Source organism: Oncorhynchus mykiss, chromosome 12, assembly GCF_013265735.2.
Source record: "Oncorhynchus mykiss isolate Arlee chromosome 12, USDA_OmykA_1.1, whole genome shotgun sequence".
Taxonomy (NCBI): Eukaryota; Metazoa; Chordata; class Actinopteri; order Salmoniformes; family Salmonidae; genus Oncorhynchus; species Oncorhynchus mykiss.
Genome location: NC_048576.1, coordinates 62,058,897 through 62,076,201, shown reverse-complemented (window position 1 = coordinate 62,076,201; position 17,305 = coordinate 62,058,897). Strand labels below are relative to the sequence as shown.

The 17,305-nt window shown below is 42.8% G+C and overlaps 1 protein-coding gene across 2 annotated transcripts; it reads left to right on the top strand.

The window, feature by feature from the left end:
- The first annotated feature begins 297 nt into the window (after positions 1–297).
- LOC110537930 (ceramide synthase) lies at positions 298–12,862 on the top strand. Of its 2 annotated transcripts, XM_036938004.1 has the most exons (8): positions 298–955; positions 3,176–3,461; positions 3,623–3,810; positions 3,981–4,064; positions 6,762–6,987; positions 7,465–7,560; positions 7,876–7,985; positions 9,265–12,862. In XM_036938004.1, exons 3-8 carry the CDS (start codon positions 3,686–3,688, stop codon positions 9,539–9,541), a joined length of 918 nt encoding a protein of 305 aa, XP_036793899.1. In that variant the 5' UTR covers positions 298–955; positions 3,176–3,461; positions 3,623–3,685; the 3' UTR covers positions 9,542–12,862. The 2 variants fall into 2 exon arrangements, with proteins under 2 accessions (XP_036793899.1, XP_036793900.1); XM_036938005.1 differs by lacking the exon at positions 298–955 and adding an exon at positions 1,823–2,379 and having other exon boundaries at positions 3,176–3,810.
- The last annotated feature ends 4,443 nt before the right edge of the window (positions 12,863–17,305 follow it).

The window sequence follows — 17,305 nt, the reverse complement described above, 5'->3', positions numbered from 1 at the left end:
TACAGTCTTATCTGATTGAGCATAGCTACGTTCATTCTCCAAATTAGTCAAAGTTAATAACTCAACCCATGGTTTGACAACTTGCATTTTGATGTCTTTATAAAAAACGAAAGGACTTTTTCCTAGCCAGCTTGATCTGAAAAATGACTCGGGCTATTATTAGTCCGTTGCCCTTGAAAAGCAAAATACTTTATCCAGGGACAGCTGTTGTCTGTCACAACACGGCTAGTCCTAGGAGTCATAGCCAATGAGGCGACCTCATCCGCCAATTACACTTGGATATTAGCCTACCATACCCGGGAGCAAGGGGGATGAGATAGAGAGAGGGGTGGTACCGAACTGGCTATGTAACCGGTTTAATGGCAACGCTTTAGCCACAGCGTGACTGTATCACGCATACGCTATGATTTTTTTATTCTTCTTCCCCCTAGACTGTTTACTGAAATTAGTTTTACGACAGGTCCTAAAATAATCTGCAGAGAAGACTTCACAGTGAATGTATCGAATATTATCGGCCAGGCAATAGGGTCGGTCGATATGGCATAACGGTTCAGATTTCAGTAGGGTTGTACGGCGGCCAAAGGCGAGAAGAGCAGTGCCCTCGCAGTATAAATCAAAACACTCGAGCGAACCATCGACTTCAAAAGCATTTCACCTCTCGGAAATAAAATTGCTGAAGCAGCGATCCGACAGCAGCACGTCGGGCGGGAGTCATATTCTGATTCGGACCAAGACAGAGACCACACGCCAGAAGCGGGGAGGACACACACATCTATTTGTCTTGTTTGACGCACGTTCTCATTTCTCGCAGATATCCCGAATGCGGAATAAGATAAAACACAAAGAGAATGTGGAACAATTCTCGACTTGAAGGCAACCACCAGGACCAAACACACTGATTTTCCCCTTGATCCGACCGACCGGGCCGCAGAACGGGACGCCGCAACAACCAAATGTAAATTTAGCCTATCCATCTCTTCTTGTTTTACTCTCCCTTTTAGTACCCCCTCAACACCCAACTCTAATTCATTCTCATCAACCCGATGTTAAACAAGAAACGTCATATGTCTGTAATAAATGTTGTGCCTGTGTGTGTCGCAAACGGTCACGTTTTAGCCTATACGGGCCTGAATAATCTTGTCATCTATCGCATGTTGGTTGGTTGGTAAGCAAGCATTGTCTGTTAAAAAAAAAAAAAAAAGCCAGGCTAGGCAATTTATCCCTTGCGTGTGTGTGTGTTGTTAATAATAGACAAACCGCGTGCCACACAACCTGTTAGAAGCTTCAATCACTCTTGTGCACGAAACGACTGTAAGGTAAAAATGTATCGAATGCAAATCTAGCGAGCTCGCAGTCGCACTCATAGTTACATTGATTTGTCTGGTTTGTAGTCTACACTGGCCTACAGTAGCAAGCAAACAAACATGACAACGGTTAGATGTGGAGCCGTGCCAAGACCGGCACAAGTCTCCCATTTTCAAAACAATATGTTGCTTATTGTTGCGTTTACTCTTATTTAGTGCAAAACAGACTTGTCCCGATATTTTTTTTAATAGAGGACCGTGTTACTTAGGCTACTGACGCGCATTGCGTATTTTGACAATTAAGTCTGAGACACGTTTTTGCACGGGTCTGCCAGCTAGGTTTTGACGCTAACAAGCCTGTGTTTTCTGCCAAGTTAGCGATGTAGCAACGTGGGGTTATGCAGGGGGCCAGTGGTTTTATCCCCCACCCCCCATGTAAAATTGCTGGTATAGTCTACTGTCAGGAGGTGCAGCCTATGCACTGCTGTGCTGAACAAAAGAACACAGCTACCAAGCTAAATCTGGCAGTATTTATATTATGCCCAGATAGGCCTTTATCAAAACCGCATGCAAGTGCACCCATTTGTTGGTTATGGGATGAACCTGTTGTGTTGTGAGGGTGCATCTATTGTCCAACAGCCTAGGATGGAACAATAGGCCCCGCCCCAACATCCTCTTCCACCCAACCCTTCATATCCCTCATCATATCCCATATGTACTGTAGGTACTCCCCATTGTCAAATGTCCTTCCATCTCCTCTCTCTCTAATTCCCTCTCTCCCAGCTGTAATCTGTCTAAATCTCCTGCTTTTCTAATCCCTTTCTAAATCTATGTTGGTTCCAGCCACCTTTTTCCTCTTCCTCCGCCTATTCATCCCGTCTCTCTCCCCAGTCCCTCTGAGTGCATGCATTCGCCTGGAGAGCAATGACAGTGGAAAACCTCAAATGAATTTATAACCCCAACGGAGGCGGCGTATAGCTGGTGCAGCCAGCGACACATGACGCCTACAGTGTAGTCAATGGATTTGTCAGCGTTTGTGAGATTAGAGTGTAGTGTAGGGCTGTCTACGCACCAGGTAATTATTTGAGTACGACGTTCATCATGTTATAAAAGGCTGCACAATGACACTGAATAAATATGACATTCAGAGAAACACCACGCTGGCAGTTTTTAGATGTGCATCTGTAACGGATGTTAATCGTACTATCCTTGCGTCGTGTTTAGTTCATAGAAATCATCCCAGTCAGTGTTCCCAGTTGACCGTTGTTTATTATCTGTGATTAAAAAGGAAACGGCACGTTAGTTGTGCAGGGCTTAATGATGTTGATGGCTGTCGATGGTAAAATCTGTAGCATGAAAACAACTGTGTTAGCAGTGAACTATTGACCATTACATCGGTGCATGCTGGCTAACACACTTTTATATACAACAATCCTACCTAACAGGTACCATATACCCACACGTGTATAAATCAGGAATGTACACATTGTAAAATAGAATACGGTATTCAGAACGCGACCTACCCCTTGCATCACATTTTCATACTTAGGGAGACCTGACATTCACGATCTCCCCCTATCTACAAGCGGGGCCAATAACAACATGCCTTATTGTCATCGGGAATTGAACCAACCAATAAGAGTGCTTGAACATTAAATTCACATTTCTTTAGAGACAAGTGGAAACAACTAACCCTGTTACACATAACTGATTTATTGTACATTTACTGCACTCTTAATCAAGGTGTGTGAAACGGATTTGATTGATTTTTCTCTTCTTTTTTTCTCCCTCTGTTTCTCATCCTCCCCATCATCTGTCTGTTTGTTCTCTGTCTCTCTCTCTGTCTCGTATGTGTGTGTGTGTGGACCCAGAAGCCACCCAGGTCTCTGCTGGTTATGAGCAGGGGGTTGGGAAGGAGGTGTGGGGAGTTAGACATACCACCCACGGCTGTATCGTAGCCCTCTTTCCTTATGTATCTGTTTAATTAACATGGATCGTAACCACTAGCAAGTCCATTTTCATTCCTGAAATATCCCCAAAACTAGCCTACTAAAAACAAATGCAGCATTTGACCACATACTGCATTAGAATAACATAGCAAAACATTACTACTAGCATAACAGTATTAACATAACTAGTATAACATTACTAGTATAACATTACTAACATTTGTGTTCTGTTGACAACACTTACACGCTGCCACGCTTTCTAATGATATACCTTCAACCATCTAGCAGCGAGTGATAGTTGGAAACTCGGCTACCATAGCTTTGGAAGTACCCTGCGTAGAACAGTCATTCAACCTTTTCCCACTTGTCAAGTGGTTTGAGGGCAGTAGTGAGGTACCTGTTGACACACACACACACACACACACTGGAACCATGCTGAGCATCCTGGCTGCCGGCTCCATCTTCTTCCCGGGCCTGTTCCTGCTGTCTAAGAGAGGCCTGAAAAAGGCTCCAGGCTTGGGCTTGAGCGAGGGAGACGCCACCATCGTGTCTGCCAGGTACACACACTTACAAGTCAGATACATAAGTCAATGTTGAGGACTATGCCTACCTATCGTACCCTTTACCTTATGCTATTCTGCTTTGCTTGACATTTTATACTATTCCGAGTTATGGGTATAAATATGTCAACTGAAACCCCACTCTCTGACCTCTCTCTCCCCACTAGGCTGGTGTCATCCATCCAAGCCATCATGGCTTCCTCAGCTGGCTACATCATCGCATCCTCCTGTGAGGACATCATCGAGGATCAGTAAGTACAGAATAATGATAATGCAGTAGTAGTTGCTGTAAAGTTGTGTTCCAGGTGTGTGTGTTTGCGGGCACCTGCACAGATGGGCTCTACTTGTGCAGAGCACATGCCTCTTTGCCCTTCTTTAATTTGGGTATACAGTTTTTGTCATTGTTGTTCTGAACCTACTGCCCGCATGTCGTTGTTAAATATATGTCATTTAATTAGCCATTAAGATGTGGCCATCTATTGTTTTAATGTAACTAAATAATCAGTCATAATTGCTCAACGAGTCATTAACCGCAGTTCCGAATGTTTTTTCGCTTGAGCACTTTGGGTCCCTAACGACACCGCAAACTCTCCAGTGTTAAATCGACACTAGCTAGGTTTCCATCCAATCGGCGACAGATTTTCATGCGAATATTCTAAAATCCGCATCAAGAAAATCTGCATATTTTCCCACCAATAGCTGTGTTTCCACCAAATGGACTTGTTGCAGATAAAAGCCAGTGTGTGATGACGTAGTGCACACAAAATGTGCTTTTTCACTAAAGTTTTCATGTACCGAATAAGTCTAAAGTTCAATGTTTTTCCATCGTATTTGAAACTCTACGGATAGCTTTGTCACAAAAAAAGACTGGTCTTGGCACGTGCTCTCTGGCCAACAGCTTGCAGACACAGTGCGGGTAGCCTGGTCTACATGATGAGATTCTTGTTTTATTTGTCAGACGTCCTCATGTCACCAGAATAAGGCCCTCCGATTTTTATTGGGAAGGCGCATCAAGATAACCATGTACTTTCACCAACCTGTGAAGTTAATCATCGTTTATTTCATCTGAAGCTTAATAAACTGCATGGTTTCCCCAGTCATAGTAGGAGGACCACACACCATGTCATCGCGTGACTCCAAGTTTACTTTGATATGATGGGTATTCTATAAATATTTGCGCATAAAGCCGTCATAAGGCCTTAGTTTGATAGCAAAGTTTTACCCTAACACAGTGGTGTTAGAAACCTCCTGGTTTACAGGCCACATCAGGCCTGTAAGTCACATTCTGCTGGCTTACAAAGTGATATATGATTCCTATTGGAATTCCGCCAGTTAGGACATCCAACAGTAGGAATTTTTATTCACCCGCAGCTGCATTCAGAATGACTGTTGGGGTTAGTGACATTGTGAAGAGACTTCCTAAATCAGGGGTTCCCAAACTTTTTTGGTCCGTGACCCCATTTTGATATTAAATTTTTTTCGCAACCCCACCATGTAAAAAAGTGATGTAATCAGCGACCAATGTTAACTTTTTTAATTGGCGTTATGACCGTCTGTCAAACATTGTTTTAGACTGATTTGTCATAATGTTTCAATCTGAAGTATGGTTTGAAATACATCTGAAAGGATTTGGGAAGTTTAGGATTTAGGAAAACATCAGGCAATAATTGTGTATGATTTTCTGTGTAGAAAAGACCCATCATTGATCATGTTATTTTTTTTTCACTAGTCTGATTTACTGCCTGGTCCTGTCCACTCTATTCTGAGGGAAACAGAAGACACGTGTGTTGCAGAAGAGCATGCTGGGAAATCTGATAATGATGGGTGTGGTTTTGATGGGAATGTTTGTAAAACTGACACTCTCACACTCAACACTGGTTATAAACCCCCACATTGGGGATATTTTAAACCACTGAGTGTTAATTTCACTCTTACAGAGTTAATTTAACTCCACAATCAACACTAGAAATATGACATTGAAAAATCAACAAGTTAACTCTGGCCAATTTACTGTGTATGTTTAACTTTCGATCCAAATAAAGTATTCAAGTGTGTGTGTGTGTGTGTGTGTGTGTGTGTGTGTGTGCGTAATCTGTCATTCTCTCCCTGCTCACCTTGTCCCTGTTAACCGAATTAGTATTTAAACCCAATTAACCTCTATTTGTCCCAAAGCCAGCAGAGCTATTTTAGTATCTGTAATGCAGTCACTCAGAAACCTAGACTGCAGCATGCTGCTATGGAACTGTAGGAGCAGCTACTCAAACATGTCTCCACTGGTATTACAACTGCAACTTTGTTAACAGTGGACTACAGCAAAACTATATGAAATGCACACAGTGTCATGTTTTTGGTTAGAAGAGGAAGGTTTGTTTTTGGTTGAAGGAAGAGGAGGATTGGAGGAGAGGAAAAGCAGAGTAAGAAAGGAAGATTCTTTAGACTACTGAGATGCTGTGATTCTGAGTCAGACATTGTTGTCCTAAGAACGAACTCACAATGTGACACAGCTGCTCTTCTTAACCCCCCCCCCCACCCCCTCCTTCGCTCCTCTTCCCCCTCATCTTTCCATCAATTAGGAGGAGGAGGAGAGAGAGGAGGGAGATACTGCCAGTCACCGACTCCCTCCCCCTTGCCCTCATTTGCCAGTCAAAGTCGGGAGGTGCGAGTGCCGGCTCATTTGACTACCAAATCACAAACCCACCCAAATCACGCACGTGCCAAGAGCAGTGCATCCTGGCCAGTCACTTAACTTCTTGACGTCTAGGCTGGAGCCTCACTGAAATAGGCAATAGTGTATTTACATGGTAGTCACATAGGCAGCTACAGTGTACATGTAGTTACAGTGTAGGTACACATTGTTGCATAGAAAATAAACTGTTGCACTTTCTCTTTCTTTCGCTCTCTCCTTTCTCACTTTCTCTGTCTCCCCCCCTTGCGCCCTACCTTTCCAGACACTGGCTTACCAGTACCTACATCCTGTTTGCGGTGCCCTACTTTGCGTACGACATCTACGCCATGTTCCTGTGCTACTGGCACAAGCTGCAGGTCAAAGGGCACGAGGAGGAGGGCGGCAGGCCTAAGCCAATGGGCTCGGCAGTGGCCAGCTACCTGCGCAGAGAGTTCCTCATGGTGCTGCACCACGTCGTCATGGTGACCATCTGCTTCCCCGTCTCCGTGGTAACTATCTATCGCTGTAACTAGGGTGGCTTTAGCGGACTATCTTGGTAGTCTACCGTGGCATGGTCTGTCTTGTGTCTAAAGGGGGGGAAAATAACTAATGATAAATTATATATACACACACACACACTTAATAATCCTTTAAGTCTTGATAGAAAGAGATGAACCTTTGGTGACTTGGTTTCTGATCGCTAAAAATGTCCCTAACCGGCAACCATCTGCAGACTAGACTCTCTCTTGCTCCAATCCCCATCTGCCTCCCGTTGCTACTGGCAGCGGCACGGGACGCCAATGTTAACATCCCTTCTATGGACACGTGTTTTTAAGGGGAGATGAGGTGTGCGTGTTTGAGATTTTCTTTCAATGGTCTGTCAATAAACTTTATCAGCCATATCATGATATCTATCATATCTATCGCATCTCACTCTTCCCGGCTTTCTCCCCCCACTCCCCTCTTTCTCGCTCTCTTGATGTTAGTTCTGGAGGCAGGGAAAGGGCGATTACTTCCAGGGTGTCATGTTCATGGCTGAACTCAGCACTCCGTCCGTCTGCCTGGGGAAAATCCTCATCCAGGTAATTCTCACTCACTCACTCCTACCTCTCCCCCTCTCTTTTAACCCCTGTTCTTTCTTTCGCTCTTTCTCTTGCTCTCTCTTTTTCTCTCCTCTCTCTTCTTCCTCAGTCTCTTACTCTCCGTGCAGCAATTTAAGAGCCTTGAGTCTCTCTGATTTTGAAGGGCTCACTTTCTAGCTTTCATGTTAGTGTTCTTGTCTCCTGTGATTTTGGGTTGACATTTACCCAAGCTCTTTCTGTCCTTCACCCTGCTCTTGTTTTTCCCCGTCCCTTGTTCCTGCCCTTTCTCTCTCTCTCTCTCTTTGTCCCCCTCAGTACAAGAAGCAGCACACTCTTCTTCATAAAGTGAATGGCGCTCTCATGCTGGTCACTTTCTTCATCTGTCGAGTTCTGCTCTTCCCCTACCTCTACTACGCCTACAGCAGGTAACATACTGAACTCTGTCTCTGTCTGTCTGACTGTCTCGGTCTGCCTGTCTCTGTCTGCCTGTCTCTGTCTCAAATCTAATTTTATTTGTCACATGCGCCGAATACAACATATCTTTGATAAGATGGCGCTGACGTTTTACATGCTCCTAACCAAACTGCTATTTTGTATGTTTTTCTTTTGCGTTGTTTAACTTATTTTTTACATAATGTTGCTTCTACCGTCTCTTATGACTGAAAATAACTTCTGGACATCGAAACAGCGATTACTCACCTCGAACTGGAAGAAATGTTTTCCTTTAACTAGTCCGACGAGAAGGATATACTGCTTTCTCAGGAACAGGCCCAAATCCACGTCATTTGCGTGAAGACGGAGAAAAAGGGGGCGCAGGTCGAGCTGCCTTCTGAGAATTCGTAGGTCGAGCGAGTAAACTCCCACTGCCATCCGTTCTATTGGCTAACGTGCAATAAAATTGATGACCTACGATTTAAGATTATCCTTCCAATGGGACATTAAACTGTAATATCTTATGTTTCACCAAGTCGTGGCTGAGCGACGACGCGGATAATATAGAACAGGTGGAATTGACCACGCACCGACAGAACAGAGAAGTTACGTCTGATAAGAAGAGGGGTGGGGGTGTGTGTCTATTTCTCAATAACGGCTGTTACGCAATGTCTAATATTAACAAGTCTCGAGGTATTGCTCACCTGAGGGTAGAGTACCTCATGATAAACTGTAGACCACACTATCTACCAAGACCATGTTAAGACATTTGTAAGGCGTTTGTTTTACCAGCCGTCAGGACATCACGTGACGGTCCCAGATTGTCGCAAACCATCACCAACCATTATAAATTCAGTAATGAAAATGGTGTTATTTTATTTTATTTTTTAGGGCTGACCCCATTTAGTCGACTGGTCGATTGTTTGGTTGATAGGCTGTTGGTCTACCGAGATCTCTTTAGTCGAGCAGTAGCAAAAAATACATACATACAATTGCAAGAAAAAGTTTGTGAACCCTTTGGAATTACCCAGATTTCTGCAGTTAACCCTAGTCCGTCATTGAAAATAATAATTTGTTCTTAACTGACTAGCCTAGTTAACTAAAGGTAAAATAAATAAATAAATAGCTAATCTTGAGACAAGGTGTCTTGTTTTAGAACTTGTTCAAATGAACAAGTTTGCACTAAGTACATTTAAAAATCTGGGTAAGCTTGTTAACTAGCAACATTTAAGTGAGCATTAACCCTCATTCCTCCTCCTCCTCCTGTTGCAGGTATGCCTCCATCCCCCTCTACACAGTGCCCTTTGGGGCTCCCTGGCAGTACAACGTGGGGGCCTTCTGTCTCATGGCCCCACAGGTCTACTGGTTCACCCTCATCTGCAGGGGCGCCTTCCGCCTCTTCACCGGGGCCTCGCGCTCCCGACCCCCGGCTGCACTCAACAAGCAAGATGGGGGCTGCTACCCCGGCCAGGGAGCCCCTTTACCTCCCCCAGCCAACGGCTACAGTCCCGTCCCCCACCAGGCAGACAGAGAGACTGACACGCACTGAGAAAGAAAGAGGGAGGCAGAGATGGAGAGGAAGAGAGATCACCGTGGGGACGGGGCCAGCCAGACCAGGCCGGGGGAGGGAAGACCGAGGTCTGTCAAGGGAATCTATTGTACTGTATTGCAATGACACTAACCTAGGAGAGAGGGAGGGAGAGAGAGATTGTTTCTCATCCTCTACCACTCTCTCCCTCCCTCCATTGTCCCTTTAGAGTTACATAGACCTCTGGAAGAAGAGAGAGACAGATTGAAAGAGGAGAGGGTGAAGAAAGAAAGAAATTAATAAGGGAGAGAAATGGAAGCATAGACAGAAAGACTTGTGAAAGGGCAAGTATTTCAATATTACGTGTCTGTACACACTGATTTCAAACTGAATGGGGGGGGTTGAATGGATTGAAAAGCAAAAGGATGAGAGAACACATTGACGAGCAATAGTGATCGAGTGATACAGAAAATAATACAGGCGGATTAAGCAAGAGTGATCATCTTATTTGAGTTAAAGGAATAGATAAAGTATTATTCTCTTGAAAGAGATTCAACTGCTGTTCAAGATTTAGGGAAGGATACAAAATGAATATTAATGTATAGAAATGTGTAGTAAATTATTATTTGGTGACCAGTTGATTTTGGTGGCTGCAAAAAAGGGGACAAAGACAATACCAGTATTTCAACTTGTGATCCCGGTCCTGTATTATTTGTCCACCAAGATGATCCACTCGGGATCCATTTGAGCGGGTCTTGTCTTGACATGACAGATGGACACGCAAACAGCGCCTCTGGTATCGCTTCGTTCAGCCTTCTCTCCCCTCTGAAATGGTCCTTCTCCCTTTTCTCCTGTTTAGACAACGAATGTGGGAGGAGGGGAATGGGGGTTTATAACAGTTGGTGAGTAAATGTCATTTTAGGTTTTTATATTGCTCTCATTCAAAGCATTTTATTTATTTATTAATGTTGATCGTTTTTTTTTATTTATGTGTTGTGATTTTCCTCTTGTACTCACTCCCCACTTCAATCAAAAGAGGAGAGGGAGAGAGAGAGAGATTGAATGTTGGAGAGACTCATAGAGGGGGAGAGAAGGGGGGAGTAGTAGACTCGAATGGGACAATGATGCAGCTACGCTGTCCCAGTCAGCCATCCAAGTTGATTAACGCTGGAAGGCAGTCTTCAATACACGACTGAGTGGGCCTGTGCAGTTTAGCAGATCTTTGCAATGCTTGGAGAGGTGTTTTAATGTCTCAGACCCCCCCCCCCCCCCCCCCCCCATCAACATAATATAATGATCAGGAACACTGCCATCATCACCATGGGTCTGTAATGTTAGGGAAGGCTGTTGTGGAATAAGGTCGCCTGCACGCTAAACAAGGTAACCACATTTTAGAATCTAGATGCATTCTACAGGCGTTCATCCTCCAGGCTTTCTACAGTCTGCTGATGTAAGGGATTCCTAGATTAACTAAAGCAGTATTATGAAGGATTTCGAGAAAGTAAGTTGGTGTAGTGTGTTCAACGGCATGAGCGGAATTTGAAGTAGATTTCACTGGCAGCTGGTACTCTCTTTTATGCATTGAGGGATTTGTGCGATAGGACCGAAAAAGAAACACATGGACAATGCACTGAAAGAAGGGACTGATAAGGTTGGATTGGGAGGGGCAAACACAGGTTCCAAGTTCTCATTTTTCACCACTATTTCAACCACTATTTTGTTTTACTTGTGATTTTAATTCAGTTTTGGCGCCGTTTACTCATGTTGACAGCGTGCAATGGCACCGATGTAACTCAGGTTGGGTCTTGAACGCCATTTGGGACGAAGCCTAAGTCAAGAGGGTTGAAATGTGGTCCTTGAAGCTCAATCCCAAAGGTGAACAGACCTTGAACACTTGACCACTGCCTTGGGTTGTGACTTGGAGTTGGTTGACATTGGGACTCGACTAGCCTGGTCCCAGATCTCTCTACCGGTACATGGAAGAAAAGTGAACAGATAGAGGGACTACTGTATAATACGCTGGACTATACTTAATTGCATCGGGCTGTTTTCTGCTGCATGATAAGGAATGAGAGAATGGCTTTTTTGACCATTGGCCAATATTAACCTGGGAACACTGTAACTCTTAACTTAGTTACTATTTACAATGGTCAGTTATGGTACTGTTTAAAATGGCTTATTGGAGGACTTATTCATCTCCGCACCCAGAACCAAATCAGCTACTCGATTTTAACATTTTGAAATGTTTTATGATAGATATTTTATTTTATTTTTTCATGCTTTATAACTGATTTTAAAGGTACATTGGCAAATTGTATGATCAACATTCTTTTCCATGCAAAAAAAGTAGACCCCTAAGCCTCCGGCAAGGGATATAAACTGTGGAGTTGATCATACAAATCAAATATCATTCCTCAAAAATGAATTATATGTTCACAAATGTCAGTTGTAACGAAGATTAGGGTCGAAGTTCAGCTTGACATCGTGATTGAAATGTAAAAGCAGTGTTCCTCATCTGACTGAAAGAGGTCGCTGAAACTGCCACTAAATATAATTTGCACCAGATGGCAAAGTTTAGTTCCAGAAGATATGCTTTGAGTGAGAGGCGTTGGAGTTAAAAGACAAGGATGGTGACGATTTAAGCCAAAACGGTATCTTCTTCTAATGTCTACTGTTGCAACTGACCCCCTCTAGTCTATTATAAATGATGCCTTCATGTTAAACCCTATGAGCAAAATAATGTCTTTCCACCAATTTTGCTCACTGGGAAGTGTTAACTCCCAAACGAAAACGTCATTAATTTTACCAGTTTACATGTCCTCTGTCATGTAAAGTATTACAACAACAAAAATCTTCCATATTGTTTGTTTATTTTTTTTATTTATTTGAATGTGTCTCTATTTATTGAATGGGTTTGAATGTACATACGAATACATGTATAAATGATATATATCCTGTACGTATGGGTTTGTTGACTGCTGCCTGACTAACTGTGGGCTCTACTGTGTAAACTCCAGTCTGTATCTGAAATGACAACCTGTTCCCTACATCGTGCACTACTTTTGACCAGGGCCTTGTTAAAAGTAGTGCACTACAGTATGTAGGGAACACCGTGGTGCTGTTTCGGACGCAGAACTGTTCTGTTGGCTGACATATACTCTGCTCTCCTCTTCTGCTCTGACTACCAACATGACATCAGGAATCTACCATTCTAGCACCACTGCACTGCTTTTGAAAAGAAGCACCAGTCTCATCGTGGTGAAGAACTTTGAGCGAAGTTTTGCTTTACTTGCCCCAGATTGACCAATAAAATCGCCCCCCATTGTTTGTGCATAAAGGAGATTCCTGGAGTCTGTTTATTTCCTTCAAGAATCACTATACTTTGAACCATGATATCAATTGAAATGGTATTCCTTGATCAATTCTCTCAAGACTGCAGTTGGGTATACTTGCTACTGTCCATGGCCCACATTCATAGAGTAAGAGTGCTGATCTAGGATCTCAAAAGCTAAAGATCAGCACTTTCTTTGAGACGCTTTATGAGCATGTACCCAGGGCTCTGCAATTCAGTTTCACTAGGGTCAAAGTAGGACTACTGCTGCTTGTGAAATACAGCCAATACTGTCTGAAATGCATGTCATGTCTGTACCTATATTTAGAAAAGAAGGATTTCATTTTTATTATAGCTCAATTTGAGGGTAGGCTAGTCTGAAACTGGAGTGGGATTCTATAAATGGAAAATATACTATAAATATATTGTATTTTAGTTGAACATAGACTAATTCCTTTTAGCAGATAGAAATATAACATTAGATTGTGGAGAATTGTGCACAGTGCCAATAGACCCCCTTGAACTTCTTTCTCGTTTTGCTGTCTCAAAATCCAATCTAAAAAGGGATTCAATTAGATTGTGTTCTACAATTCTACACAACCTACTCCAGATATTCAAAGTGAAAGAAAGTTATAGAACATTTTCCAAATTAAGAAGTAATAACTCTCCATCCCCCTGAGGTAATACTTGGTGGAAGCACCTTTGGCAGCCATTACAGCTGTGAATCATTTTCATTAAGATTTGACCAACTTTGCACAACTCTTAGGGCATAGTATATCCATATTTTTGGTCAGATTTGCTCAGGCTCAGTAAATTTGGTTGGGCATCATTGATGGGCAGCTTTATTTAAACCCCTCTGATTTTTTTTAAAGCAGGACTGAGACTAGACCACTCAGGAACACTAAACACCTCTTGGAAAGCAATTCTGGTGTGTATTTGGCATTACATTTTGTGATATTGTCTCGCTGAAAAATAAACCTCTATCCCAGGTTTAGGTTTTCAGAAGACTGAGGCAGTTTTCCTCTAACTTTTTACCTGGCCTTTGCTCCTTTCATATTTATTTTGATCCTGGCAAACTCCCCAGTCCCTGCCCATGACAAGTATACCCATAACATGATACTGCCAACACAATACTTGGCTTCTTATATAAATAGTCTGGAAGCTGCTGAAAAGGCCAGATATTTAAACAAACTGGATTAAGTGGGCCTTGAAATGTGTCCCTTTGCTATGGGAGACGCCGACTGAACAAACTATCTGAGCCACCATTATCTCACACATACGGTATCATCCAATGATTTATATATACACTAGATGACAGACAGGGGGCGCTGTTTTGACGCCACCACGCCTCCATCTTTGCACTCCCCCACTGTTGTAATAATATTTTGGAAGCTATCAAAATGCATTTACTAATATCTACATTTGTTTTTTTTAAATTACATTATGTGAGCTAAATCTTTTTATTCTTCCTTAAAGTATACATTTTGGAAGTTCTAATTTTACTGTCCCCACTTCAACAAAAAATACTTATATGTCTTTGAACCATTAAACATGAAATACTGTATAATTCCATTCATTCCTATGGAGGACTGCTTTTCTGAGGAGTGCCAATATGGCCAATCAATGGCTTCAAAGCATCTAGAAATCATAGCATTAGAAATCCAGGGTTTATATACATATTTGGTATCATCACACAATTACATAGTTGCCTAAGTAGCAGCCTAAGAAAATACCTCCTGTAAATGTGTTGCTACATATTTTGATATTTTTTTTGGTATTTTCAATAATTGTTTTTTGATGAAGCTCTTTTGTTTTTGATAACATTGAGATTTTATTGGATGTTTTTTATTTAACTAGGCAAGTCAGTTCTTATTTACAATGACGGTCTACCCTGGCCAAACCCTAACCCGGATGCTGCCCTGTGGGACTTCCAATCACGGCCGGTTGTGATACAGCCTGGAATCAAACCAAGGTCTGTAGTGACGCCTCTAGCACTGAGGTGCAGTGCCTTACGCTTCGAACACATTGCGTTTTAGTACACCAGAAGTACATTCATTTCCAATGGAACGCTGCGTTTGCCTTGCAGCATTGCGTTGGAGAGGCAGTTGCAGAGCGTTCTGTGTGGTGCAGGTGCATCAAATTGTACGGTAAACTTGACAGGAAGTAGCAAATTGTGAATGTTGAATTTTTGTTGCACACATATCCAGTAAAAACTGAGATTACATTATAAAAACATTAGATTGTATCATTTCTTTACATTGTGTTTTATTATTTATTCGATGACATCTGAAAAGGTATTGTGAGAGCCTATAATATAATTTCCCTCCAAAATAGCGAAATGCAATAATAGTCAAGATAGCAGAGAGAGGCTCTTCCAACAATGAGGCCAACGTTGAGGAAGGTGGTTTTGATCGCGCTGTTGGGCTGGGACCAACCCCGCCGAAAGCGCATGTCTGTGTGGGTCCAGAGGTGGTTGAAGTTCCGAAAGCATGCAGGTGAGTTCCACCGTCTCATTCAAGAGCTTCGACAATTTCGAGAGGAATTTAGAAGTTACTTTCGTCTGGACCGAAGCGATCACCTGCTCCAGATGGTTGGAGCCAGGATCGCCCGGATGGATACCAACTACCGGGGTCCATTAGCCCAGTTGAACTTCTGGCGATGTGTCTCCTGTAAGCTACATTCTAGTGGATTTTTAAACTCTTTGATACCGTAATTGATTGATATTAGATATCTTTTACGTGCAACCTAGCTAGTTAATATACCCTATGTGACATGAGATGTACTTTTATAGAATGTTCATTAGGACTATAGCTTTTCCCAGAGTTGGTTTAAAATCCGTATTCGGAGCAAGGTTCGTTTTTGAATGCGCCTTTGGGATTCTGGCAGCCCGGTGGAGAATGTATCGGCGTGCTTGGTCTCAGTCCCTAAAATGTCGATGCCTGCGTGAAGTTCTCCACAACGACCTGTATTGGTCATTCCAGGTCCCGTTCCGGATGGAGACTGGCACGCCAAATGGTCACCTTCCTGATGTCACCAACAACCAACAACGCCCCAGACAGGCGCTCCAGGTGAGAGAAGCTGACCACCTACTTCTCATCGCCAGCAGGTGAAGTCCCATGGCAGCATGCCTTGGAGTGAAACGGCTCTTTTAAAAGCCCCCTAACACCAAGGTTATTTTAATAACCATCCACCATTGTATTCCCCCCCCCCCCCCCCCCCCCCACAGATTATTTTATGTCTCCTTGTCTCTCTTCATTTGGAAGTTATGTTTAAGTGAAATTTGGGAGTAAAGACCACACCTTAAACCCTTCCCTCTCCCATTAACATCAGGTGAGCAGGACCTCTAAGGTTATACGACATACAGTTAGTATGATAACAATGGGAAAAGGTAACCTAGGGTCCATACCAATAGTAGTTTACCACCATCTTCACTGGTCTGACAAAATGCAGGTGGGGAAAAAAACTATTGGGAAGAGAATGTTTTTACTTTCATCTTGTCTTAGATCTGCAAAGATGTAGGGAAGAAATAAACAGATTAAGTCTACATTAGATATGAATAAACACATGAAACTGACTATGAAAACATTAGAATTAATAAGTATTCAAGTACAGGAAAGAACATGACAGGTATGTGTGTTGTAAAAAAATAAAAACTATTGAAAATGTGTGTGTGCGTGTGAAAATACTAAAATTAATGTGTAGCCTGTAATCTGTAAGAGAACAGCAAGAGCATGTATTTTTGGTACAACTGCAGACCGATACAGGGACTACTCATAAAGCCTAGACGTAGTAGGGGAACTTCAGATATGACCATAAAGAGAGAGAGGGCAGGGCACTGGAGATCTGAGGTACACAGAAGAGTGGAGGAGAGGTGTGTGTGCGAGTCTGAAAAAAACTAAGAGTGAATGTGTAGCCACAATACAGGTAAACACACATTTCACCTTTAGTCTTGTAAAAAAAAAAAACGAGCGCATCAAAATTCTCTGGTGTGTCAGTGTCAATTCAGTCAATTTTCCTGCAATCTATGTACAACTAACAATGAATGCTATCCTATGTATTGAGAAACTACTAACAAGGACAGGACATAGTAAGCGGAACAAGGACAGTTGGAAAATTTCAATTGCATTTCCTTGATTCCTCGAGGGTCACAATCTCAGATCCAGAGGTGCTTCCTCCATTTCATCCTCTTCCATGGCTGCACCACCACCGGTCACACAGCAGAGATGAACGATGATGTAGACGTTGTAGAGGGTCTCGCTGCACCACCACACAGCAGAGATGAACGATGATGTAGACGTTGTAGAGGGTCTCGCTGCACCACCACACAGCAGAGATGAACGATGATGTAGACGTTGTAGAGGGTCTCGCTGCACCACCACACAGCAGAGATGAACGATGATGTAGACGTTGTAGAGGGTCTCGCTGCACCACCACACAGCAGAGATGAACGATGA